The sequence below is a fragment of the Spermophilus citellus genome, assembly GCF_964194105.1.
Source record: "Spermophilus citellus genome assembly, chromosome: 9".
NCBI lineage: Eukaryota > Metazoa > Chordata > Mammalia > Rodentia > Sciuridae > Spermophilus > Spermophilus citellus.
The window spans coordinates 96,769,806-96,796,572 of record NC_138191.1 but is presented as its reverse complement, the minus strand read 5'-3'; the positions used below and the strand labels follow the sequence as shown (position 1 = coordinate 96,796,572).

General features: G+C 50.0%; 2 protein-coding genes across 3 annotated transcripts in view; both read right to left on the bottom strand.

The window, feature by feature from the left end:
- Nucleotides 1-292: 292 nt before the first annotated feature.
- On the bottom strand, nt 293-25,932 carry CDCP2 (CUB domain containing protein 2). The gene is made up of 7 exons (XM_081306176.1): nt 25,866-25,932; nt 16,525-16,661; nt 10,403-10,750; nt 8,732-9,067; nt 6,762-7,115; nt 3,502-3,680; nt 293-753 (listed from the first exon to the last, which is right to left on the bottom strand). The coding sequence occupies exons 2-7, from the start codon at nt 16,601-16,603 to the stop codon at nt 427-429; spliced, it is 1,623 nt and encodes a 540-aa protein (XP_081162302.1). The 5' UTR covers nt 16,604-16,661; nt 25,866-25,932; the 3' UTR covers nt 293-426.
- CYB5RL (cytochrome b5 reductase like) overlaps nt 10,630-26,767 on the bottom strand; it is a 41,918-nt gene continuing 25,780 nt past the window's right edge. Inside the window, exons 7-8 of one of the 2 annotated variants that reach the window (XM_081306171.1) lie at nt 25,866-25,975; nt 10,630-10,750 (exon numbers count right to left, since the gene is read on the bottom strand). In XM_081306171.1, coding sequence (XP_081162297.1) covers nt 25,886-25,975 — 90 coding nt within the window. In that variant the 3' untranslated portion in view covers nt 10,630-10,750; nt 25,866-25,885. Of the gene's footprint in view, nt 10,751-23,864; nt 25,277-25,865; nt 25,976-26,767 lie in introns of those variants that run through there. The other variant, XM_081306170.1, reaches the window with a different exon arrangement.

Below are 26,767 nucleotides of genomic sequence, written 5' to 3'. Positions count from 1 at the left end.
AGGAGGCCGGAGGCCCTGGAGAGATACTGGACTTCCTCCTAGTGAAGGCTTGGGGTGAGCAACGAATGGTGCCCCGAGTTAATGAAGCACTTATACAAGTTACAGAATGTGTCCGTGGTACCCACACTACCACCAGCGACAACAGCTGTCCAAGCCGACAAGTGACACACACAGGAGAGTCCTTTTCTGGAGCAGAATATTTTTTAACCTTAATCATAACCACAATTGGGCCCCCACACGGCAGGCTGCAGTTTACAAAGCCCTTCTCCATTCATGTTCTGAGCCTCACGCCAGCACTGTGAGAGAGCAAGGCAGAGGGGTGGTCCCTAGGAAATGGAGGCTCAGAGAGGGACCTGACTTGCTCTTGGTCACCAACAAGTCGACTGCCTTCCAGGGATGCCAGAAGCAAGCCCCTGCCCTGCCTGCTCACAGCAGCATCAGGACCACGATAGCAGTGATCATGAGGACTCCAGCCAGGATGCAAAGGCCCAGGAACACGATGTCACTGGTGTCCTGGGCCACCACGGTCACTGGGCCCTCCAGTGCCTCTACCTCCTCCCTGGGGGGTGCCTCCTGAAGGTGCTCAGCAGTGGCAGCATAAGGTCCAAGCCAGTCAGAGCCAGACAGCAGGTGGACAGAAGCCTCCTTGCGCCGCGGCTCACAGCGGACCTCGTACTCATGGATGTCCTCCAGCCCAGGGGCCGAGAAGTCGATGTACAGCACACTGACGATCACCGAGGTGTTGTTTCTCCTCTGTGGGGTCACAGGGCACTTGCTCTCACCTGATGGAGCACAGGCTGACCTGTTCCCTTAGGCATATATAGACCTGGTTCTGGTCCTCACTCAGCCACCCATTCCCTTTCACTCAGAGCCTTGGTTCCCCATCCAGAAAAGGGGCCCTATGGGCATGGGCTGTCTGGAAGGAGAGGATCAGATTTGATGAGGTGAGGTTGATGAAAGGCGGTAGCAATAACCACGGCCAACAGTTGGGGGCTCATTTATCATGTTCCAGGTTCTGTAGCCTAAGTGCATTATCTCATAATTCTCATTAATATCCCTATTTTACACATGAGGAAACTGAGGCCCAGAGGTTAACTCTTATCTGGGGTCACCTAGCATACAAGTGACAGAGACCGTATTCTCACCCAGAACTGTTCAACTGTGCTACTCAAACCAAAAAGCATCTAGACAGCCCCCATCTGTGACAAATGTGGGTGACCACCAAGGCCAAGAGAGCAATGATTTGCCCGCAGTGAGGCTCAGGAGCAACTCTCCTGCCTCTCAATTAGCAGCTTTGTCCCTGGGGTTGTGGGGCCTTCCTTCTGGAGGCTTCTCTCCTAGTTGTGTGTGCAGTACGAGTCCCTGCTCTCAAGTCACTGGACATCCAGAGACAGTACCCTAGGGTAGGGAGGAGGCACTGTGGAATGAGATGTTGGGGAGCCTGCTGCCTCCCCACCCCAAGAATGACGGAGGCAGGGGTCAAGGTACCCTGTGTTGGCGGGGCACCAGGGCCTGTGGGGCAGCACTTCAGTGAGCAGTCTGTGGGGTCTGGAGGGTGGGGCTGCAGTGACCCAAGGCCACTCCTCACCATGTCACATTTGTAGTAGACTCTTTGGGCCACCCAAACTGTCCCTTCTAAGGGGGCTGCTGCAGAGGCAGGGCTCCCAAAAACTGAAGCCACCTAAAATAGGTAGCAGCACAGGCAGTAGGAAGCTCCCATCTCCCAAGACTGGGCGACCCCTTGGGAAGGGTTGAAGGGTGTGACAATCTGGAGTTTTATAGACTAGGTGACTTCTGGGATCTCTCTGGGCTTCCAAAGGACCCTATTCCCATGTCCCCAAGGGAGCCTCAGTCTGTCTGCCTCTATACCCTGAAAGGGACTTTTGTCCTGAAATTTGGGGACATGGGACGAAGCAAGACAGGAGCCAAGAGTAAAATGGGACCCAGTAAGAAGGCTGAAGTCAATCTATATAATGAAGAAAAGAGAGAAAAACCATATAAGATGAGGAGGGGGTTCAGCAGGGGGTGGGGGTCTTTCATGAGTAAGAGCCTTTAGAAGGACATGTGGTTATCTAGGTTGGGAAGTCAAGTCTCTATGGTTTTCAAATGAGCACAGAAAGATTGGGCTTTCATTTTTTATTATTGCTTTTGGCCATTTGAGCCTCTTTGAAAGCAATTCTATGTAGAGACCGGCCTTATGGGTCTGGTGCTGGTAAGGGTTACACTAAGCATCTATGATCCAAGGTTTTCAAGTTTTACATTTCCAAGCTACTGACTCCACGATTCTATGGTTCTGCAGCCCTGAGTTCTGAGGTGGTTCTGTTTCTGTCTATTGGTCCTTGGTTCTGGGAGTTTCTGGGATTTCTTTGTCTCCATCTTTCCATGACTCTGGAATGTGGTTCTGTTCCAAGAAAATCCCCAGGGACTCAGGGCATGGAGCAAGGATGAGTGCAGAATGTCTTTGCAGCAAAGACCAGCCCCCCTGCACTTCTCCTCTCAGAACCAGGAAGCAGAGGAGCAGACTGGAGGGACCAGAGGCCTACAAGTGGCTCCTGCTGCAGGACGAATGGCATCTGCTGGAAAGCCCGTGGTTTCTGCCAAGTCAGCCCAGATTCCAAGACTGGAGAGTGTCTGCAACAGAGGGCACTGGTCCTTCTCTCACCACTGTCTTTCCTGACCTCCTCCTGGAGGGTGCTTAGGGCACTGGTCAGTGACTCTCTGGGGGCCCTATGCCTGGGTTCATGGCCTTCAAAATCCAAGGAGAGTAGAAAAGTTTCATTTGTGAGCCTCACAGCCTTTGGAGGAAAGTGGATCCTGTTATTTGAAAGATGCTTTTGTTTGTGGAGCCCAGGGATGGATTTGGATCCCAGGTTGGGGAGGGTGGGCAGGAGTGAGCCTGACAGCCTTGTGTACTAAAGAAGTAGGGACTTGGGTGCCTGGGGGGAGCTCTGAGGGAGAAAGGGAGGGAGAAGGGGAGGAGCAGCAAAGATCTTAAGTGGTGTTCACCAACAGGCCTTTATCTTGTAGGGGGTGGGGGTGGGGGGGTGGGGACTGGGGATTGAACCCAGGGGTACTTAACCACTGAGCCACATCCCCAGCCCTATATTGTATTTTGTTTAGAGACCAGGGTCTCACCGAGTTGCTTAGGGCCTTGTGAAATTGCTGAGGCTGGCTTTGAACTCACAATCCTCCTGCCTCAGCCTCCTGAGCCATTGGGATTATAGGCGTGTGCCACCATGCTGGGCTTTTGAGAGCAGCACCAGGGGAGGCTGTAGGTTGTCACTGGGCTGTCCAGCAGGACCCCCTCTTCAATCCCCCCACCTGAGTCCTGTGCTATGTCTACACTAAGCAAAGATGTTGGGATAAATGAAGCCAAGAAGGGGTGAGCTCTGCATCCAGAGCCAGAGGAGAAGCTGGGGCAGGCAGGTGCCTTTCTGCAGGGCCAAAGCCCCTCCCCCAGACCCGTGCTCCTCCTCTCCTTCCTCCCCATCTCACCCCTACCTGAGATTCAGTGCCACAAGTGTCAAAGCGAGCCTGGATCCGGAAGTTGTTGTCGACCTCCTGGGCAGCACAGTTTCGGCTACCTAGGTAGACCTTGGTCCGCTCCAGTGGGGCCAGCACCTGAGCCGAGATCAGGATCTGGAAGTCCGTGCGTGAGCAGCTCACGTTCATGGGCACCACTGGAAATGGGAGGGAAGAGCTAAAGGCCTAAAGGGCAGGTAGTCTGACCCCTCCCACCTCAACCCCTCCCAAAGGGTGGTGGATGGGGAGAGAGGCCTAGGAAGAGAAAGACTCCTGTGGAGTCCTACAGGGCGCAGCATGGGGTGTTCACATGCACCACTCTATTAACTCCATCGGACTGGAAGCACCCGAGGACAGGCACCATGTCAGGGATTTATCCTTGCCTGGGGTCCTCTGAGTCCAGGGCAGACTGGACAGGCCAGCGAATGCTGAATGAATGGTGGAGTGAGGAGTAAATGAAAATTCTCAAGTATAATAAAAGCACCTCATGCCAATCACTTTGCCATGTGCCCACCAATTCACTTAAACACTCATTCAGTCATTCAATAAATAGCTGCGCACCAGAGTTACAGAAATGGGGGGGATTAATCCCTGCCCTCGTGGAGCTTACATTCTAGTTGATGCAGAAGGCAATAAATAGGTAGAACACACATAGCATAGAGTGGAAAATCAAGCCAGGATGGAAGACAGGAAGGGCAGTGTAGGGAGGAGGAAGGAGAGTTGCAGGGGGTTTGGGTGCATCTGGTACTGGGATTGAGCCAGGGCCTTTCGTGTGGTAGGTGCTAGGTGAGTGCTCTGCCTCTGAGCTGCATCCACAGGCTAAGAATTGCAGTTTTGAAGAGGGTGGTAAGGGGACCCCCACTGTGGGTGGACCCCATGAGGTGGACACCACTAAACCTATTTTAGTTTTGGAAACTGAAATTCTGAGAGGTGAAGTTGGTTGCAGTGGCAGAGTTGGGATTTTAACCATTGAGTCTATAGAATTCCCAAGTCTGACGTTTCTCAGGGGGCTCTTGCTGCTTGACAGCTCCCCGAACACCTCCTAGTCAGCACTGTGTGTATGACTCTGAGCATCATATGCACTTGTGTGTGTGTGTGTATGAGTGTGTGTTGTGTGTATGTGTGTGTGTGTGTGTATTTGTGTGTGTGTATACAGGGTGCAGGGGCAAATGTAGGGGAAAGGAAGATGGTGGCTGGTGGGAGGAAAAGAGACTGGCCTCTCAGGCCTCTGCGGGAAATGCCTCAGACACATTTCAGCCTCTGGTGTCTGGGCAGTCAGGGATTTATGGGCTGGCTGTCTCCCACAATGATCTTGGTGGCGCTGAACTGTGTGTCACCCCTGATTGATGCTGTGGCTGCCCTCCCAGTGGGGAGGCCGCCCGCAGTCTGGCCCCATCTGGAACCTGGCCCTGCACAAGTACCCCTGTCTGACCCTGGGCTCCCAAAGGGATCTGGGGGGAGGGAGGGGAGTCCCTGCACTGAAGTCCCTGGAACAGGAGCCAGGATTAGAGCTGCCCCAACCTTCAGTCTCTCGAGGCATTGAAAGAAGTGGCTTGTCCTAAATCACACAGAGCTGGGAGAGGGCTCAGGACTGAGAACAAGACTATCACAGGCAAGAGGGACTCTAAAGATCTTTCAGTCAATGTTTTCATTTTGTAAGTGGAAAACTGAGATCCAAAGAGGAAGGCAGATGCCAGCTCCCTGGGGCAGAGCCCCAATGGCACCTGGCTTTCTGGAGCATGCCCCCCCCCCCACAGTGCAGAATCAGGGGAGGGGATCAGCCTGCAGAGCCACAGCTGTCCTGCCCGCAGGGATGGAGCCCACTGGGGCCCAGAGGGGTGGGTCTGCCCAAGGTCACTTCCCAACCACCGGCTTGCTGCAGCTCTGTTTCCTTCTCCATCGCCAGGGCCCCCAACTCCCCTGTTGTACGGGGTAAGAGAAAGGAAAGAGGTTGGGGTTGTGCTCTGTGGTAGAGCACTTGCCTGGCATGTGTGAGGCACTGGGTTCAATTCTCAGCAGTACATATAAATAAAAGGTCCATTGACAACTAAAATAAAAAGAAAAGAAAAAGGAAAGATCTTTTGAATGCTGAATAGTCTGAGACCCTTGAAGGAAAGACGTCCTCAGAGCCAGGCGTCTAGAGCATTTATCAACCCCTCTTACAGAGGAGCCCACTCGGGTGGTCAGCAAATGGCAGCTCTGGATGTGGTTCTGGTCTGTCCAGCCCTGGGATCCCCTCCCCATGTCCTGCTCAGGCACACACAAAGGCAGGAGAGTGGGTTCTAGTCCTGGCTGTGCCATGGACTGCCCGTGTGACCACAGTGAAAGTGAAGTCCCTTCCCTCCAACACCTCCCGTTCCATATCTGCACAGCAAGGAGCTTTGCCCGACTAGGCAGAGGACAGATAGGTCCAGAGTGCAGGCATTTCTAGGGCCATGATCCAGAGAAGGGTGGTGGGAGGAGGGGAGAAGAAGTGGCCTCTCTTCACTGACAAAACTAACCAACACCAATACTGGCTTCCTCTGCAGTAGAGTATGGCCATCTGACTGAGTAAACCAATGAAAGACAAGAGAAAATCTTGTGAGAGCTTCTGGAAAAGCTTTTTGCTTTCCTGGGACATGTGGCTGGCACATCTACTACCCTCTTCCAAACCTGAACATGGACAGGATGTCTGGCATAATACTGGTGGCAGCCATGTTGCAACCATGAGGCCGAGTCTGCCAGAAATAGCACTTGGAATCCTGTTGAGTCCCTGGATCAATAGGTTGCTGCCTAGCTCCAGACTTTTCTTTGTGTGAGGAAAAACTAGTGCCATTTGTTCAGTCAGTATTTCCAAATGATACAAACAGGGCTGTAGGCATCTCCATGGCTCTGCCATTTGTTTCCACAAACAGTATTGCCACATTTTGTGTAGTACCCCTGGATCCAGGGGATCAACCACAGTAAGAGAGAGGCCAGGGCTCCATGAAAGAAGGGGCCAGGAGGGAGGAGTTAGAATGGTGGAGTTCAAGCTGGAGAGGGAGGGTCCTGCCATAGTAGAAAGAAGCAAGGGCCATCCTTATGTGGTCTCAAGGTCCCAGGAGTTGGCAGTGGTGTGCCCAACCAAACAAGGGCTGGCAGAGGCCATCCATGGGATCAGAACGAGCTGGCAGGATGGAGGGAGAAGGTCACACAGAGCTGGCTGCAGAGCCTTGCCTTCCCCCTACTCCAGTGCACCCACACCCTTGACCCCAGCTGACCTCCAATGTAGGCCACGGAGAAGCCCCTGCCGGTGCTGCTGCGGTCCGTGTGCAGCAGAAGCAGGAGCTGGTTGTGGCTTGAGGTGATGGGTGGTGGCAGATGGTGGCCACACCAGTTTCCCAGCTGGGGTGCCTCCTCACTGGCCCCATCAAAGGCTGTCAGATGGTCGAAATCACAGGTCCTGGTCAGGCTGTTGGGCTCTTCCAGGTCCAGATCCAGGAAGAACACCTTGACGCGGTAGCCAGGAGGCAGGCGGATGGTCCAGTGGCACCGGATATTGTTGGGGTAGGAACTGGGGTATTGGGGGCTGGAGAAGTTGCCTCGCACAGCCATGTACACCTCCTGGCATTCTCCTGGGTGGGGGAGAATGGGGTGGGAGGAGCATCGGAGAGGAGGGTAAAGAAGGCCCCCTCTGCTGTGCCAGCTCAGAGAGGGCACTGCAGGGGCCCCACAGTGACCTCCCTGGCAGGTATGGACACCACAGCCAGCAAAACAGACAACCGATCCTGAAGTCTGCTTTAACTTGAAACTAAGCTGTGTACAGTGGCCCATGCCCATAATCCCAGCGGCTCAGGAGGCTGAGGCAGGAGGATCGAGAGTTCAAAGCCAGCCTCAGCAATGGCAAGGCACTAAGCAACTCAGTGAGACCCTGTCTCTAAATAAAACACAAAATTGGGCTGGGGATGTAGCTCAGTGGTTGAGTGCCCCTGAGCTCAATCCTTGGAACCAAAAAATTAAAATTAAAATAAATTTAAATAAATAAATAAACTGAAACTAGCTGAAAGCTGGGACTTTCGTTCCAAATGCAATCCCTTCAAGAATGTTGGTCCTGTTAGGAATTCAGTAATAACACCTCAAATATGAACTCAAAGTTAAGTCCAAGCTCCCTGGTAGACAGACAAGGCAGCTCAGACCTAGCCTTGCCCTTTTCTCACAACCCTTTCCTGTGGATTGACTAAATGTCCTCCCCATAGTCATAGGTGCACTCCTTATTGCCCTCCACCTCCTTTTGGCTGTTAAAGCCAGGTCACCAGCCTGTGGTGCTCATGGGCAGTGGTAGAATCTGTAAGTGACCCCTATGGGAGGAAGCTGGGCCACTGGGAACAGAGTCTTAAAGATCATATTGGCCCCGGGCCCCTCCCTGTCTCTCTGTTTTGCTTCCTGGCTGCCATGAGTGAGCAGCTTTGTTCTACCACACGCTCCTGCCACGCTGTTCTGCCTCGCCACAGTCCCAGAGACCACAGGCCAAGTGACCATGGGCAAAAGCCTCTGCAACTGTAACCCCAAATCAACCTTTCTTCCTTATACATTATTTTGTCACAGTGACAGAAGGCTAACACACCCATGCACCTCCTACATTATTACAGCCTTACCAAACAACTTCCAGTACTGTGAGCACACCAGATACTGTCTTTCATGCCTTTACAAACCCTGTTCCTCCTGCTTGGAACACCCTTCTGCCTCTGGTGAAGTCCTTCAAGTCACTGATCAATTCTCTCCTCCTCCAGGAAGTCCCCCACGATTCTTACTGTTAGCACATGTCACAATGGGCTATCATTGTCTTAGCCATCACCCCCACTGGACTGAGAACTCTCCAAGCATTCATTGTTCCTTTGTACACATATTAATTGAGTACCTACTATAAGCTACATAAAAAGATAAGCCCATGAGGAACTCACAGTGAGGCAGGAGGAGATTGATATATAAATGACATGTGCAAATGATAAGCACTAGATCATGGTGAAAAAAATTTGCTAAGGAGTTGAGGAAGGGATTCATTCATTCTTTCTGAGTGAATGGGGGGGGGGGTCTTCACAGAAGAAGTGACATGCTTATGCCTTGCTATTGGCCAGGAAGTGTGAACTAGAGCATCCAGAGAATGCAGAAAGCCCAAGGCCCCAAGGGACAGAAAAATGTGGCCTCTAGAGGCATACAGGGAGGCACAGCATCCGGGTGAAGCTCCTCCTACCTGAGAAGTAATGGGCCTTGAAGCCCCGGCCTCCAATGTTAAAGTCGGACTTGAAGACCACCTGTAGCTCGTGGCCCAATGACACGAGGGTGGGGGGCCTGGTGCCACCACAGAAATGGTGCCCGTGGGCAGGACCAGGCCCCCCCAGCACTGCCACGTAGTCATAGGTGCACTCCTCATTGCCCTCCACCTGGAAGTCCACAAACACCAGCTTGATGGTGGCAGGCCCTGCAGCCCGGATCACCCAGCGGCATTCCACGTTGTTGGGGTAGTTGTTGGGGTACTCGGGGCTGGTGAGGACCCCTGATAGACCAGTCAAGACGCCACCGCACACATCTGCAAGGGAGCCCACTGGAACTGAATTTCCCTCCCCACACCTCCTGGCCTCCTCCCTCCCTGGGAACCAGATGCCCCCAAATGCTGCTCCCACAGGGATGTCATGGGAACCTCATCACCGTCCACTGAGAGCTTGGTACACCACAGGCAGAGGCCCAGCACTCAGCACCTACTCCACCTTTTAAAATCTCTACCCTAACCCTGGTGGGCATGTGTTGCTGTTTCCCAGGTTAAGTAAGAAGATCAAGGAGCAGAGCAGGTAAGTAACTCACCTGAGTTTGGGTTCACTGGCAAGACCCCGGGGACAAAGATCAGAGTGCAAGGAGTTTATCTGAGAGATCTGGGAACATAGGTGTGAGGGAGGGAGACAGGGACGGGAGGTATGGACAGGTAGCTGCTGAACCCCATGAGGAGCTCTGGGCCAGAGGGCACAGTTTATGTCTCGAGGGCACTGGGCATTTACACACCAGTTCCCAGAGTCCAGGATGGGGGCTGCTGGGGCCAGGTGACCTGCTGAAACTTCAGAGATAACAGGTTGGCAGGATAACAGTCTAAGATTCTTGTGTTTTAGCATTCCACAGTTCTGTGCCTCTAAATTCAGCAGGGACTGGGCGTTCCACCCAAGTCCCCAGTGTTGCTGTGAGTGGACCCTGGGAACCAGGAGCCTCTGCTGTTGTCTGTTGCTTGGGCTGACCTGACCGAGTCTTTGGTCTTGACCTTGGGAGAAGGGAGAGCTTTGAGTCTGCACAGAAGCCTGAGGACACGAGGAAGGAGTTGAGGAGAGAGGCAAGAAGAGCAAGGCCTTGGCTCCCTGCGCCATCCTGTGCTGCAGGTGACATGCCTGCTTGAGGGAGTGAGGGTTAGAGACCCCACATATGGGGCCAGTTCTAGGAAAGGTCCTGGGAGGGGGAGTCGCTGCTGCATACAGACCTATGTGCACCTGCCCCGGGCCCTGGGCCTCCCTGCGCCAGGAAGGAGCGGGATGTGGCAAAGCGTCAGCAGCAGAAGCAGCAGCAGGGTCCCCAGCAAGCTGGTGCCATGACATAGAACAAGAAGGACAAGGTAGAGAGCATCCAGGCCTCATTCCTGCACGTGATGAGGCCTTCTGGGGGCTCCAGGAGCAACAGAGAGAGGCACAGGACTACTGCCTGAGCGTGGGAGCCCACGGCCACCAGGTCAGTGAGGTCATGCTGCTCCAGCCCAGAGGTGGTGCCCAGGAACAGGGTCAAAGATCACAGCACAGCTTCCACACTCAGGTACAGACCTCCCCTGACCCCACTGCCCTCCTCCCACCTCCATTCCGGAGCCAGCCTCCCACCCGTAAGCCCCCTTGACCTTTCTGGTAGCCTGCAGAAAAGCCACGGCTGGCCACATGCTTGTCGGAATGGAAGACGACAGCCATGACGTGCCAGGAGGAGGTGAAGGGGGGTGGGGGCACCTGGCCACAGAACCTCCCCAGTAGATTGCCCTTGTCTCCAGAGGCCCCGTTGTAGATTTCCAGGAAGTCGAAGCCACAGGTGTCATGGTACTCCAGGTCAAAGGCATGGAAGGTGAGCAGCACGGAGGACCCCTCGGCCACCACAATCAGCCAGCTGCACTCCGTGTTGTAGGGGTACAGACTCGGGAAGTTGGGGCTGGAGAAGTTTCCAGAAGGTGCTGAGAGCACACCCCCACACTTGACACCTGGGGTAAGAGAGAAGGACGGCCCAGAATCAGTGCTGGGGACGTTGATGTGTTGATGCGCAAGGGAGGCTGGGTCCTGGTGCAGGCCCTGCCCCAAGGCAGTCTGCCTATCCGTGTGTTTGTTCATGGATTTATATATTCTTTAAATTCTCGTGAAGCGTTCTTTTTTATTTATTCAGCAAATGTTGTCTGAGATGTCAGGGCATTGTTCTAGACATTAGGGTTACAACAGGGACAAAACAGAAAGTCCTATCCTCACAGAACTTACATTCTGGTGGGAAAGACAGAAAATACACATGAGCCGACTGTGAAATAATGGTAAGTGGAGAACAAAACAAGTGAGAAAGGAAAACAGAGGCAGTTGGCCCTCAACCCTGGATAAAACTGCACCATGTGCCAGGTCCTGGGTATGTGCTATCAGTGATTTAAAAATTACTCATCCTTAAAGAAGAATGAAATTATGGTATTTGCAGGTAAATGGATGGAGCTAGAGAATATCATGCTAAGTGAAATAAGCCAGTCCCAAAGAACCAAAGGCTGAATGTTTTATCTGATATGCAGATGTGAATTCACAATAAGGAGGGGCTAGGGAAGAATAAAGGTATTTTGGATTAGACAGAGGGGAGTGAAGGAAGAGGAGGGGGCATGGGGGTAAGAAGGACAGTAGAATGAATCAGACATTATTATCCTGTGTGCATATATGACTACACAACCCGTGTGATTCTACATCATGTACAACCAGAAGAATGAGAAGTTATACTCCATTTATGTACAATGTGTCAAAATGCATTGAACTGTCAGGTAAAACTAATTAGAACAAATTTTTTAAAAAGGAAAAAATTAATAACAACAACACCCTTCAGTGAAAACGTGCAGTCTGTTTACAGCATTCAAGGGCATAGGTACATACACATTCGCTTGTATTTTTAAAAGAGTACAAAAGGAAACTAATAAGAATGATTCTGTGTCAGGGGAAGGATACAAAATACAGGAAATATTGATGGCCAGTCCTCATGACACTCACCTTATTTCATCATTTTGACTTGTGATCCCAGAAAATAATTCATATAATTTTAAAAGATAAAAAAAAAAATTTAATGAAACCCCTAAATATCCTCACTGGAAGCAAACCTAACTGTGTCAAGTTGGAGACATAATCTCATGGGAAAAAAATTATTACAAATGACTCCTAAGTCATACTACACTTTAACTGCACCTGCCTAGTAGAATATATCCTGAGGTCAAAATGAACCATGAATAAATCTTAAACCATATTCAGCAGTCTTACTATTAGTAATAATATCAAATATTATTAAAAGTATTATAATATTTTTGGAACAAAGAAAATAATATTTTGGAACAAAGAAAATAAATATGCTAATATCAATACAAAGCAGAATTTTCAGTGTAAGAGATGAGAGATCCAAATACTGCAATAAAACTCTGTATCCTTAATATGAATTGAACATATCAATTTGAATTTAAAATTTATTTTTATTTCCAAAAAAATACTCTGTTCATTAAACAGGCCTAGAAGCAATGATATTTCAGTATCATTTTATACCACTAGACTTCAGATTAAGATTTTTATGCCCAATTGAACCAGGGCTTCTTAGAGAAATGGTTGATACTAGGTCTAGTACAAGAAATATATAAAACATACTTGAATAGCTTTGTGCTAAAGAGCAAAGAAGGTACCAAAGACTGCTGGGATTATGTGAAAGGACAGAGGAACTAAAAGTTATAAAAGAAGGTACAATTTGAGCATCAAAAAAAGAATAATTACTACAGTAGGTTGAAACATATCAAATATATTTTTAAAAACTCATGAATTCATAATGTGATGCAAAAGAAACTTATTGGTTTCTTTTAGAGATTGTTGAGACACTAATTTATTTTTGGAAAATTGATAAGTAGAAAGGAAAATACATTAAGCTTCTACTTTGCCACTCCCACATGGACTGGATTTTCAAACAACCAAATAGCTGGTGAGGGAAAATTATTTTTATAGACAGCTGCAGAAAGAATAACAGCATTAGAAAATCATAGTTTTGCAAATCTTAATGAAATACTGGATCTATAAACATCATCAATATCTATTCTAATCACTGAGTAAAATATTGATGATAGGTAAGAACTAAATGGTTGGGTATATAGGTAGTCTCTATAAAGCTCTTTTGACTTTGTTAAATGTTTGAAATTGTTTATAATTTAAAAATAACAAAAGTTGATAGGTATAGCGGCCTGTGCCTATAATTACAGACACACGGGAGGCTGAGGCAGGAGGACCACAAATTCAAAGGCAGCCTCAGTAATGTAGTGAGATCTTGTCTCAAAATAAAAAATTAAGAATGTAAAAGGGTTAGGGATGTAGCTCAGTGGGTTCAATGCCTAGTACTTAAGAAAAAGTTAAGTGGCTGGGGCTGGAGCTCAATGGTAAAGAACTTGCTTTGCATGTGTGAGGCACTGGGTTCAAGCCTTTTCATCTACAAGTAAATAAATATTTTTTAAAAAAGAAAAAAAAAGTTAATATGGAAATTTATAATGGATGAATCAGATTAATAATTCCTGAACCCACCAATAAATCTTATTGTCAAGGTGCAACCTTGGACAATATGTAATACATACCACCACCTATAAAGTCTTCTTGGAAAAATAAAATAAAGGAACTTGAATTTAATAAAGACTCTGGATCTATCTATAAGTTAGAGTGAAATGGAGGGGGATTTGTGTGTGTGTATGAGGTTGTGCTGTGGACTGAATCCAGGGCCTCATACATGCTAAGCAAGTGCTCTACCACTGAGCTACATCCCCAGCTCTAGAGGAACTTTTTAAAAAAATGAACTAAGTTAGGAGGTTTTTTCTCATGGGTTTCACTGTATTGCCCAAGCTGATCTTGAAAGCAATGCCCAGGCTCCCTGGCCCCTCAGCCTCCTGAGTAGGTAGGCCCCATGTGCACTTGGCCTAGACAAACATTTTTTTAGTTTTTTTTTTTTTAGTTATAGATGGACACAATATCTTTATTTTTATCTATTTATTTTTTTAATGTGGTGCTAAAGACTGAACCCAGTACCTTATGCTTGCGAGGCAAGCACTCTACCACTGAGCATCAACCCCAGCCCCTAGACAAACATTTTTAATGACACTTCAGGGATATGTTAAGCCAAGTCCAGAACATAGGATATTGTATAAGATTAAATATTCGGGATACTTTAACAACAAATGATGGGTGGGGGACACATTGTTATGTTGAAAGAGTCAAATACAAATATAATGTATGAACATTTTTGAATTCTGATTTGAACAAATGAACTGTAAAAAAGACTTCTTCAGGCAATAATTAGGGAAAACTGGGCATGAACAGAATATTAGATAAAATTAAAGGAATTATTCCATTATAATGATATTGGGGTTAATATGGTTTTATGTCTTTCTAGGATATAGGTATATCCTGACATATTTGTGTGTGCACTATGAAATCAGTTTTAGATTCTTCTAGAACCATCAAAATGGGAAACAAGAAAGGTAGAATGTTAACTGTTGAAGCTGGTTGATGGAGATAAAGGGATTTATTATACAACTTTTCTTTACTTTGTATAGGTTCAAAATTTTTTGTAATTCAAATTTTATTATGACATTTTACCACCCTACTCACAATCAAGAGCCCCTCCCACTCCTTCCTCCACTCTTGATTTAGTGTTGTATTTTTCTTCTCACTATGCATCACTATCTAACATGCTTTTACTTGGGTAATTCAGTTCATTGCTAGTCTCCCTCCATGAAAATGGAAGCTCCATGAGAGCAAGGATTGTGGTCCCTTTTGTTCCCTGCTATATCCCAAGCCCTAGCATCAGTGCCTTCTTACCAAATGGATGAGGGAGTGAATGACCTCAAATAATGTTCACAGCAGCCCCATGAAAGACAGGGCAGGTGTCACTGACTCCATTTTACATATGAGAAAACAGCTGCAGAGGGAAGCTATTTACCATCTATTGCTTTGCTCAGCACCCGCCCTCTACCTCCTGCTCCCCTTCCTTGCCCTGCAGGCAGACACATGAGCCTAGCAGGGCCATCCTTGGAGCCTGCCAATGCAGGACCAGCCTATTGGATGTGCCTGTGCTCAGGTGGAGGCCAGAGTTCTGCTCAGAACATCGGGATGGGATTCCTTTCCTTTATAGTCTCTAGTCTAAGAGTGGGAGCCCTGGGTGGGACCAGGCATGGGGTCTATGAAAGACTCCTGGTGGGCAATTTGCAAGAATCATGTGAAAAGTGAAATTGGCCCTGGGACCAACAGGTCCTGGCTGCTGGCATCCCTGAGCCACCTCAGCTACACCCCTGCCTCCCTGGTTCCATTCACAGTGCTACTTTGTTTTGCTTAAACTCATTCAGGTTGAGCTTCTGTCACTTGCACCCAAAGGTGTCCTGAAGAATACACTTGACTAAAGTCCCCAGAGGTGAGACACATGCAGCAAGTGCATGCCCCAGCAAGAAAGTAACTAAGGCTAATGAGGGATGTGGGGTGGCTTCCTGGGCAGCTCAGGGAGGGTGCAGAGGCGGGATGGGAGAGTCAGGCGAATGACAGGGTGCAGTGTGACTGTGCTATGGCTACACAGGAACTTTGGAGTCCAGAGTGAGGGAAGCTGATCTGTCTGGAGCCAACAGTATTAGGTGAAGGACAAGAGTTACAGAGATGATGATATTGAGTTTGACCAAGAAAAATGAGAAAGTTTGCTATTTGGGGAAGACTGGGTGAGAAAGGACACAATCGCTTGACCTCCATGTGCCTCAGTCACATGCCTATAAAATGGGGATGCTGCTGTCTTCTTTGCTGGGTAGCTATGAGCTGGCTGCACAGATGTACATTGGGGTCACATTGTCGGCTCCCTGCCTGGTCCCTGGGCAGGCCAGTGCCAGCAATAGTGTCTGGTTCACGCCTTTATGGCAAGAGGATAAAGAGACATTATATCCAGTGCCTGTCCTTGTCCTTCCCCTAGTCTTGCCCATAGGCAGGAAAGGCCATAAGAGTATCAGAGCAGAACTCCTACAGCTCAGGTGGCCCAGGGCACCAGGACAAGTACAGACCTTGTCCACAAGAACCCAGCCAGGCATGCTGAACCTTAAGGTCACTCTAAAGCCATTGGAACCCTGGTGGCTGGAAAATGGGAATGACTAGCTCCTCCTGCTGCTCAGGCATGGGCTGAAACACGTGAGTGTCCATCCCATCTCTGCCAGCAATGAGGTGACTGAGCCCCCTTGAGCTTGAGGACGATGGGGCACTGACAGTTGTTTGCTGAGCCCTCCATGCATCCTTTACAGAAGGGTGAAATTCTATCAGCCCAGCCTACCGAATGGTACAACAAGGAACATTGACTCCGGCGCAGTTGGCAGTGGGAATGCAGCCGGCCCTCAGGAGGACAAAGACTTGTTCCTGTGAGGAAACTTTAATAGTTCTCTGGGCCATTCCCTTTGCCCTTCATGATCCTGTGGCCTTGGATGAGTTCCTTAACATAGCTAGCCCTCAGTTTCCTGTAAAATGAGGACTGATACCACCTCGAAGTTGGTTGTGAAGATGAAATGTAATCATGTAGGTAAAGCCTCCGGCAGACACTGGCTCTAAAGAAATATTCTCTTCCCCATCCCAGAAACAAATCCTCAATTCAGCTAGCCTCCACTAAAAGGGCCTCCTACTTTCTGGTTTCTCACATGGAAACCTCAGGAGACCCTGGCTCTGCCTACTCCCCACTCCTGGCTCTGACATCTCCAGGCACTCCTACCTTTCATGGCCTGGGCCCTGGGGCCTGGGCCCAGCAGTGCTACAGCCAGCAGCAGGCAAGACCCCAGCTCTGTCAGCATCTCCTCACCAGGGGACCCCACAGGGCTGCAGAGTTCAGGTGAGCCTGGATCTGAGGGTCTGGAGCAGAGGAAAGAGAGGTGAGGCTGAAGGGGCCTCCAAGTTAATAGTGGCGTGAATAATTCATAGGCCCCTCGAATTAGTAAGCTGATCCCCAGGTGCTTCCTTCACTCCACTCTAAGGTGACGGATCTAGTGTCACCAGGTTGACACGTTCTGAGATCTGCACTGGCCAGACTCTGTCAGGAAGGCAAGCAGCTTGGACCTGGAAGGAAATTGGGTGGTAGAGAAAGGGCCTAAGTAGCGGGGCCAGGCAGATCTGGGATCAATCCCAGCTCAGCCTCTAACTTGAACAGGTGACTTAAACAAGTCATTTAACCTGTGTGGGTCTTGTGCTTCTCATAGTCCAGTGGGTCCATTCTAGGACGGTTGTGAAAAGAGAATGAGAATGTGAGGTAAAGCATACAGTAGGAACTTACTACTGGTTTTTCCTATTCTTCCCTTATGGGAACCAGAAGGAACCTCAAATGCATGGAACAAATGGACAAGCTTCCTTCAGATGTGAGAATTAAACACAGAAGGAGAATGAAGGAGGACGGCAGAAGGAGACAAGGAAAAGTCTTTCTGATGAAAAAATGCAGCAGGAGAGCAGAACTGGCTCTGAGTTATGTTGTGCAGCTCCTACTAGCTCTGGGCCACAGTGAGCATTCTGGCCAGAAATATTACATGTTGGTTCCTTTATTGATCCACAAGCCTTGCTTGAACATCACTATGCCCAGAGCCAGACCCTGGGCAAGGAGCTGGGGCTGCAGAAATGTCCTCATGGCTCTGTGTCCAACAGGAAATAGGGCCTTTTTTCTCTCTGAGAGTTGTCCCTGTGGGTCAGTTCAGTTTAACATGCATTTCTAAGCTCCACCTCTGCAGAGCCTGGGCCAGGCACAGGGGCTTTGGAGGGAAACTAGCCTCCTTTCCAGGAGGCCCTTGGGCTCTGGTTTCTGACAGACTGAGGTCTGAATCCTGGTTCTACAGCTGCCTCGCTGAGGGGGTCTGGGAAAGTGACCTGAGTTCTTGGAGGCCCAGCTTCTTTGCTGGGGAAGGAGTAGTGGCAGCAGCTGCCTGCAGTTTGTGGGGAGGATTGAATGAGATCACGTGAAGGATGTCTCAGCCATCCTGGCCTTGTGTGAGAACCAACAAGGATGTTTTCTATTTACCCTAGAGGACTCAGATGTCCATTTTCCAGACCACATGTTGCCTCTGGCCTACCCTTCTGTCAGGAAGTCCCCAAGGAGCCCTTGGCTGCCAGCACAGGAGGCCACCTAGAAGGTGTTCAGCAAGGAGCATCAGGAGTGGTCAGCCTGAAGGGTTGGCTCACCTGTGGGCCTTGACTGACAGAAAAGAAAGGTTCTGGGCAGCCTAGGGCTGAGCTTCTATTAAACATACCTACCCACTGTGGGTATGAGAGAAGGGCAGGGAGGGGGCCACCCAGCTCAGGCCAGGGGCCAGGCTGCAGACTTCTGACCTCCCCAGCACACGATGCACCCCTCATCAGACAGGCCCTGGGGTCTTGGGGTGAGTTCCTCCTTGGGAAGACCCTGTGACAGGAAGCGTGGGAAGCGATCCCCAGGAGCACAGGGAAGGATGTGAAATGACATGGGTTGGGGTGGGGGGCAACTCAGACTGTATGAGTGGGCAGGGTGCCACTGTGGGAGATAGGGCCCAACCCCAGGGGCACCTCCGAGACAGTGCTGACTACCCTCAGGGTGTTCCACCTGAGTGGTAAGAACCTGTGCTCATGTCCCAACTGCCAACTGCCACTGACCGTAGGCCATATAGTACGTTCTCTCCAAGGCATGTCCAACCCACCTGTCCAGGGCCCCAAAGTTGAGGCAAAATCCTAGGGATGTAAGTAGAGAGGGAATGGAGAATGCCCAGGGATGAGGGCAGGCCATGGCAGCATCTCTGAGCCACCCATAATAAAAGGCTGCCATCATCATTGTGACTACCCCCTGTGCTGAATATCCCCCAGTCATCCACCTCTGAAACATTTATCCCATTCCATAGAACAACTGCCTCTCTTCCTGGCCTTATCATTTACACCCCATCCCCTAGTAACCACCACAGTGGCCCTTGGGTCCTCCAAGATCAATAGTTCCCAAATTGAACTCTTTAACACCCCAAGACCTTACTCATATTTCTGGAGCATCCTCTTTCAGGTTACAGCTCAGCTAACCAAGACAGAAACATAAGGGTCTGTCTCACTTACCTTCCCCCATAATCACACCTACTGGTCACATTTGGGCTTCATTCCCTCTTGTTCCTCAGAAAGGCTTCCAAAACTATAGTAACCTAAGCTTGCCATTTCTCCCGCAGTATTGCAACAGCCTCCTCACTGGCTTGGGTCCCCATCCTCATCTGCTCCCTGCCCACCCTCAAACCACTTTCCAATCTTTCTAGAAAGCTAATAGGACCAAGTCATTTCTCTGTTCAGGATGAAATCTAAAGTCCTTCAGGATGCCTTCCTAGCTCATCTCCCCATACTGAGCTGCACCGCTGGCCACTGCCATTTCTCTCACTTCTCTGCAAATTCTGTACCCTGAGCCTGGATAGCTCTTCTTTCTGCACCATCCTCCCATGGTGGACTCTTACTCAGCCTTTAAAAACATTTGTCATGGGGCTGGGGGTATAGCTCAGTTGGTAGAGTGCTTGCCTTGCATGCACAAGGCCCTGGGTTCGATTCCCAGCACCAAAAAAAAAAAAAAAATTGTCACCTCTTCCAGGGTTGTACTGACCCCTCAGCATCCCAGTGCACTGGGATTATAGCCACGTGCCACTGCACCTTGCTAAGGACACCAATCTTGACTGGTCTCCCCAAAGTTCTTACCTCCTAATATCATTGCCTTGGGGTCAGAATTTCAACACATGAATTTTGGGGGGATGTAAACATTCAGACCACAACAGCTTCCTATTGGAATCCAGGATGGTCTGGTATAGTGGTGAAGGAAGAAGGTCCTCAAACAGAAACCACATGGGCTCAAATAAAAAATGTGGGAGCTACTAGCTGTGTGACCTTGGACAAGTCCTTTGACCTCTCCAGGCCTCTGTCCTCATCTGGGAAATGAGGAGAGTGGCATCTACAGAATGGGTCAAGGCATGGTGGTGCATGTGAAAGCGCTGCACACAGGGAGTTTGGAGGTGTGCTCTCCCTTATCCTACATTCCATCTGTATGAAATCCAAATGCTACACAGACCTCAGGGCTTCTTGTATTTTTCATTTTAACCCATCTCTCCTTGAAGTGACCTCTGCGTGGGGCCTCCTGCTGCTAGGCTGCCTTTCCCTCCAATCAGCAGCCTCGTCATGGCTTTTCCCCTGGTCCCCAGGGGAGGTGGTGGAGAAGGAACAAAGGCTGCCACCTGCCAGGGTCATTAGGGTGTGTCCAAGCTACCCACAACAGTCAACCCTGGGCGCCTGGGTGTCTGTCGGGCCCTGTTGTGCCAACTCCCACGAGCTGAGCTCTGAGGACCCACTCTTAAACTTCTAGGGGGGGTCTCTTGCCATAAGATTACCCTTCCCTCCATGGCTGGCTCTGCAGAACCCCGGAGCTAGGGGACACAGGATGTCTCTGAAGGAGTGTGAGCTCCACAAGGTTGTGAGTACATCATCCAAGGTCGGGGAACCGATGCTGTGTGTTTCTGTTGCTGTGCATACATGTGTACCCATCTCTGGGTGTACATTTGTCATCACCTGGGCACATTCTTCCCTGGGTATGTGAGTCACTTCAACATCTATGTAACGAACACCAAGTACACTAGTCTCTGGGTGTGGCTGTCCCTTTCTGAGTGTGAATATGCTCTTGTGTGACTACTCACTGCTGTGCATTCATATCTGTTTCTTTGCACACAAATCCATCTTTGCACACACTCATGGATCACACATGCAGTGCTTCTGTCTCTGTGAATGTATCTATGGCTCTACTTCTAAATCTGTATGTACTCTGTTGTCAATGTGTCTATTTCTCCCTATGGATATATTCAAAGATTTCTGAGTGAATGTCTTCATTGAGCATATACATCCATGTCTCAGCACAAATCAGCACAAATGCCATAGCTGTGCATGTGCACAATTTTCCCAGGGACAAAGTGCCTCTCCATAGGCACACATAGTCCCACGGGAATGCAGCTTCTGCTGCTGTACAGATCTGTGTCTCTGGGTGTGCACATCTGTGCCTGGTGCATGTAGCTATGACAGCACATGCTTACATAGCTCAAGGCTGCACATCAGCACCCCTAGATGTCAGCGTGGATTTCTGGGAGTGGATGTCTATAACTGGGGTTCCTCTCTGCATCAGTTCTGTCTTCATTTCTGTATCTGTCACTGGTTTCTGGGTACAAGAATGGTGTCTTCCCTATTCCCTGGGCCAGTCGTGAGGACTTGGCAGAGGACAGGGCCAGGGAGGTCTGTCCACCCCTGGGGTCTCGTGGCTGGGTCCCAGGAGCCACATCTCCCTCTTACTAAAGGTCAGGGGAACCTTGGAGAATTTCCCCTGAGTGTGGCCCTGGGACAGAGGCCAGGAGGTAGGGACATGGAGCAGCTTCCACCTTCAGCTCCCTGAAGTCAGTAGGGTCTAGCCTTGTCTGGTGATGGCATGTCACACTCCACACTTACACTGGAGCCTGTTAGGAAGTCACGGGGTCTACACCATGGGAAAGTGTATGTGCAGGGCTTGGGGTGTCCCTGGACGACGGAGGAGGGGAAGGAGATGAGGAATGGAACACAGGAAAGAGAAGCACAGGTCCAAGAGAAACGGGGGAAGCCGGGAGCAAGGGAGGTGATGGGGTGGGCTGGGGTCCCCAGGTGGTGGAAGGTGGCTTATGGGGTTTGGGTGGGTCCTCGCACCTCTGGGAGCCAGACCCTCACCCCAGGGCTAGGAGGCCACATCCTCTCTTTCTGAGTCTCTATTGTTCTCTGGCAGTCACTCTGTCCTGTTCCTGGTCCCAGAGTCTGGGGTATGGAAACCACATCAGAAATGACATCCCAGAAGTCTAGATGGGGCCAAGGACAAGTGTTCCAAAGAGCCCCCGGACAAGGGCGTGACCTTCTTGGCCTCCAATTCCTGGGTAGTTGAGAAGAAAGTAAGGAAGGGTTGGAATCGCTGCCATTTGCAGACCCCCACCCCAGCTCTGCACCCTTGTTCACTGAGACTCCACCCTGCAGGGAAGGAGGTCCTGTTTCCATGTCACAGATGAGAAAACTAAGGCCCAGCACCCGAAAAGACCTGCTCCTAGACCTGGGGCTGGGCAGAGCTGGGGCCTGCTGTCCTGGGACTGGCAGGAGCTTGGGGAGTCAGGCAGAAAATAGGCCCCTTCAGAGGGAAGCTACCCCTCCAGCAAGGGGCAATTGCTCTCACCTATATTTGAGTAGAGTAAAGGTTTGGGTTTGAATCTCCCCAGACTTGGATCCTAGTTCCACATCTGATATGCTGTGTAACCTTAGTCAAGTTGGTTCCCACTTTGAGCCTCAGTTTCTACAATGTGTGAAGTGGGGTTCCTAGTCTTACCCTACCTCATTGGGCTGCTGGGGATTAACCACATGATCCTGGAGGAAAGGGGTTTACAGATGATGCGGCGCTGTCCCACGGCAGGGGTCTGCTTTAGCACTGACAGCAGCTAGTACGATGACTCAAGTGGACATGTTCTGAGCTGGGATTCTGCCAGCTGGATGCACAGTCGCTTCATCTAAGGCTCACTGTGCCCTCTGAGGACGCAGCACTGTCCACCTCACATAATGGGAAGCTGGGGAGAAGTTGCTGCCCAGGCTCCCACAGCCCCTAAGCAGCCAGGACTTCCTGCCTGCAACAGGAGCTCTGGGCCGCCAGATGGGGTCACCAGGGAAGCCTGAGAGAGAGGATTTGCAGAGGCCCAGAAGGCAGAGGGGGTGAGGAGACACACAAAGCAAGCCTCCCGCTGGCCCAGCCTCTCTCCTCCCCCTCCTTTGATGACTAATTAGCCTTACTTCTTTGGCCAGGCCTGGCGCTAACAAGCCAAGGTGCAGCAGAGGAAGTCCATGGTTACATAAGGGAAACTGCCCCGTGCCCTTCCCTGACCCACAGGAGCCCACTGGGATGGCTGTTCTGGACTGTGACCTCCAGAGAGTCGTCTGGAAGGTTTTGTCGCCCCATCTCACCCCTTAGGGCCTCCTGTCCTCTCCCCTTCTCATCCTCCATTCCTCAGCTGCTCATTCACAACCAGGTCTCAGGAACAAGAGCAGCTCCGTGCAGAGCCTTCCAACATGCTTTGTACTGACACCAAGCCTGGAAACTCCCTACTCCACAATGAAGCTTTCAAACTTCAACATGTGGGGAAGCATATACCGGTACCAGAGGTATCAAAGCAACCATTGAGTTCCTACTGATTTCCAGGCACATTCTTATGCAGCCATATATCCAAGCCATGAGACCTTAGGCAAATTCTTTAAACTTCCCTCCATGCCTCCGTCTCCTCATCTGTAAAATGGGAATCATGAGTTAATATTTGTAGAGTTTAGAAGAAGAGACATGTCCATGTGATAAGCTGTATTTACACATTCATTTAAATTAACTTTAAAGTCTTTATAACAACTTTACAGGGTACGGAGTATCAGTTCCACTTCACTGTATGGTGAGTGGAGTTCAGAGATCATTGCTTTTAACAAGCATTTATTGAGCACCTACTCTGCCAGGTTTGAAACTTTATGCACTTCATCTCATTTAATCCCCACAGCTAGGAGGCGTTAGTATCCCTCAATATTTCCAAACACCCACTTGTGGGCAGTCCTACCCTAGTTGACACCCCTGGCTGGTTATTATCTTCCAGCACATGGACACCAGGACAGCAGAGATCTAACAGTTCTGGGCCACCAGATGGGGTCACCTAACAGGTTCAGTGCTATATTTCAGCCTATGGTGCAGAGTTAAGTGGTTAACAAATAGCTAATGAGAAAAGGAATAAAAATATTCCCAGTTTTCAAATATGGGAACTAAAGTTCAAAGAAGTGAAGTGATTTGCCCGAGATCACACAGCTGCTCAATGGCAGAGCTCAGGTTTGAACCTCCCATGTGACTAGCTTGAGAGCCTATATTCTTTTTTTTTTTTAAGAGAGAGAGAAGAGAGAAGAGAGAAGAGAGAGAAAGAAGAGAGAGATAATTTTTTTAATATTTATTTTTCAGTTTTCAGTGGATACAACATTTTTTTATTTTATGTGGTGCTGAGGATCAAACCCAGCACCCTGTGCATGCCAGGTAAGCGCATTACCACTTGAGCCACATGGAGCCCCATTTGTGGAAAGGAAGAAGAGGTCTGAATTGGGGTGCAAACTCAGGGTGGTATAGATGTCTGCAGGGGCAGGTAACTGAGACCAAGACCCTGCAGACCCCTTCACAAGTGCCCTGGCTTCCTCCTTTCTCCACTTGGCCCACCCATATCTCCCCAGGCTGCCCGTCAAGCTGGTCAGGGGAGCAGTGCTTCCTCATCAGGTCTTCCATCAAGAAGTGGGGCCAGCCGAGCTCCCACAAGTCCAAAGGCCGAAGCTCCCACGCTCAGCCTCAGGGGCATCCTGGCTGCACGAAGGCTCACACAGGAGCTCAAGGTGAGTGCAAGTATGCCCAGTGGAGGAGGCCAGAGGGGATGCAGAGGGCTTCAGAGAGCAAGCCCACCCCTTCTGCCTATTTTCTGGGTGTGTAAGCTGAGGCCCAGAGGGAATAGAAAGAAAAGACAGATCCCTGCACTCACTGAGTGTCCGCTGTGCATCAGGGAGAGTGCAAGACTTTGCACGTTGCTGTAACAGCATTTGCAGAGCCCAGGAGGAGGTGCACATCCCTGGAATCAAGGCCCTCAAGAACCCAGCAGAAAACACAGCAGGTGTTTAGACATATTTGCTCCATACCCAAATGAATGAGTCATGCAATCCTCAGAATCATCAGGGAAGGTGGGAATTACCATCTCACGGAGGAAACAGGCTCAGAAAGGAGGGAATTGACCACAGCTTCAAACGCTGCTGAGAATGACCTCTGGACACCAGGGACCTTATCGGGGGCAGCTGCGGTAGAAGGGGAGTGCATGCCAGATGGAAGTGGGGTGAGAAGTGGAGGGTGCCGCAGTCCGGAAAAATGCCAGGCGCCATCCAGACTTATTTACAGACCTTAACAGGAGGGAGGTGAGAGCGGAGGCTCTACAGTTTATGGGCAGCTCTCCAAGGATAGGCTGAAAATATGAAGGTGAGAGAGAGAAAAATAGAAGGAACATACTGGAATAGCATGAAGGTAAGGTGGGCCGTTGTGTGTTTCACTGCTTTAGCACGGGGGAAACCGGGACAGGCTTCAGGGCTAGTGGAAGGAGCCAATAGACAGATTCTGGAGAGTCCCTGGAGGAAAAGATCCATTTACTCAGAGATTCAGAGAACCACTGAACTGGGCCTGAAGGCTTGCCTCTTTGTAAAGACCCCCAGTCTCCTCAGAGGGGCAGAGGAAGGCAGCTGAGCAACTTTACATACGCAATCTCCTATACTCCTCCAAGCCACCTGGGAGGAAAGGAATTAGCACCCTCATTTTACAGAGGAGTGGTAGCTAATCCATGGTCTTGTGGATTCCATCAGCTTCTTTATTCATTCATCAGTCACCACGGCAACACTTACTGTCCACTGTGCTGGATGGGGGGATAAGTGGGGAGGGGACACTGTATTTGAGCCCAGCCTCGTGCAATAACACCATTTTCTCCTATCACTATTTTACCTCTCTAACATCTATTTCTTTGCTACTGATCCCTAAAGACTAAGCATTAAGGGAGATCATGTACGGAATGCTGTTGATTTGCCACCTGTACACCCTGCCCACCCTGGAAGCACCTGCCAGAAGTTTCCATGTGCCTTGCTAGTTCCAGGTTTCTTACCTGAGGGTTTTTCAGGCTGCCAACACTGAGGCCACTCAGGAGAGGCCAAACATGCCTGTTCAGCCAGTAAGGGAGTAGGCTTGTGGTGGATAAATGCCCAGCTTCCTTGTCCCTCAGTAGCATGATTCTGAGGTGTGTTCCACTGTCTTTTGCATGGACCACGGCAGGCGGATCTCCAGTTGCTGCCAGGGGTAACCTGCCCACCCACACCCTTTATCATCTTTCCTTCCCAACTGTCTCACCATGTTTCCCTGAGTTACCTCCCATATAAACTTCTTGTACCCAAATCCTTGCTCAGAGTCACCTTTGGGACAAACCCAGCAGTCGACATTCAGCAAATGTTCACCTCAATGCTTGTCCATATTTTTACAGAACTGGACATCTACGAGGACACAACTGGAACTGCATCACCGTCCACCAATCTGCACCATCCAGGAGCAAGTACGGGCCAGCAGTCTGTGGGTACAATGAGGGTAAGTGGGCCAGGCTGTGGGCCCCAAGGCACTTTTTTTTATAGACTGAAAACTGGATTAATCTCTGCCATCCACACAGCACTATGCAGTTTATAAAGCTGTTTTCTTGTGTTTAGATTCTGCATTGCATTTTCCATACCAGGGTTCCAAATCATATGCTCCAACTCAGGGGTCTATGTCCAGCATATTTGACCTCAAATTCTGTTTGTTGCAAACACACCCCCTTGCCCCCCTCCTCTCCTCCTTCCAGGTTCCCTCATGGTCAGCCAGCCCAGAGGTGAAGTTTCCCTGTGTCCAGGCAGAGGAACTGATGCAGACCTACCTGCCCTCCAAGCTGGCTGGTGTGGCCTACCATCCAGGCCAGTGTGCCTACCTAGCTGCCATTCTGAGATCAGGGACCTGGTCAAGGACATCACCCCACCCCGCTATAAGCTAGTGTGTTCTGTCAGCATTGGAAGTAAGGGGCATGATGGTGTGGTGGTCGCCAGCCAGAGCCTGTGGGACCCACATGCAGACCGATTTGCCACCTCCCACTATGTGAACTCCACGCTCTTCTGTGGGGCATTGGTGCATGTCATCTATTTAAAATGAGCCTCGTGGGGTGAGGGCCTGGGATCCACATGGGGTCCCATAATAAGGCCTGGCATGGAAACTCAGTTCCTAGCCCACTAGTCAGCGACCACCTGTGTGTGTAGCAGCCACCTGGCAAGGACAGCAGCTTCCCTGATCCTTCGCCAACTAAAAAGAAAGGGAGCAAGGTGCATCTCCCCCGACC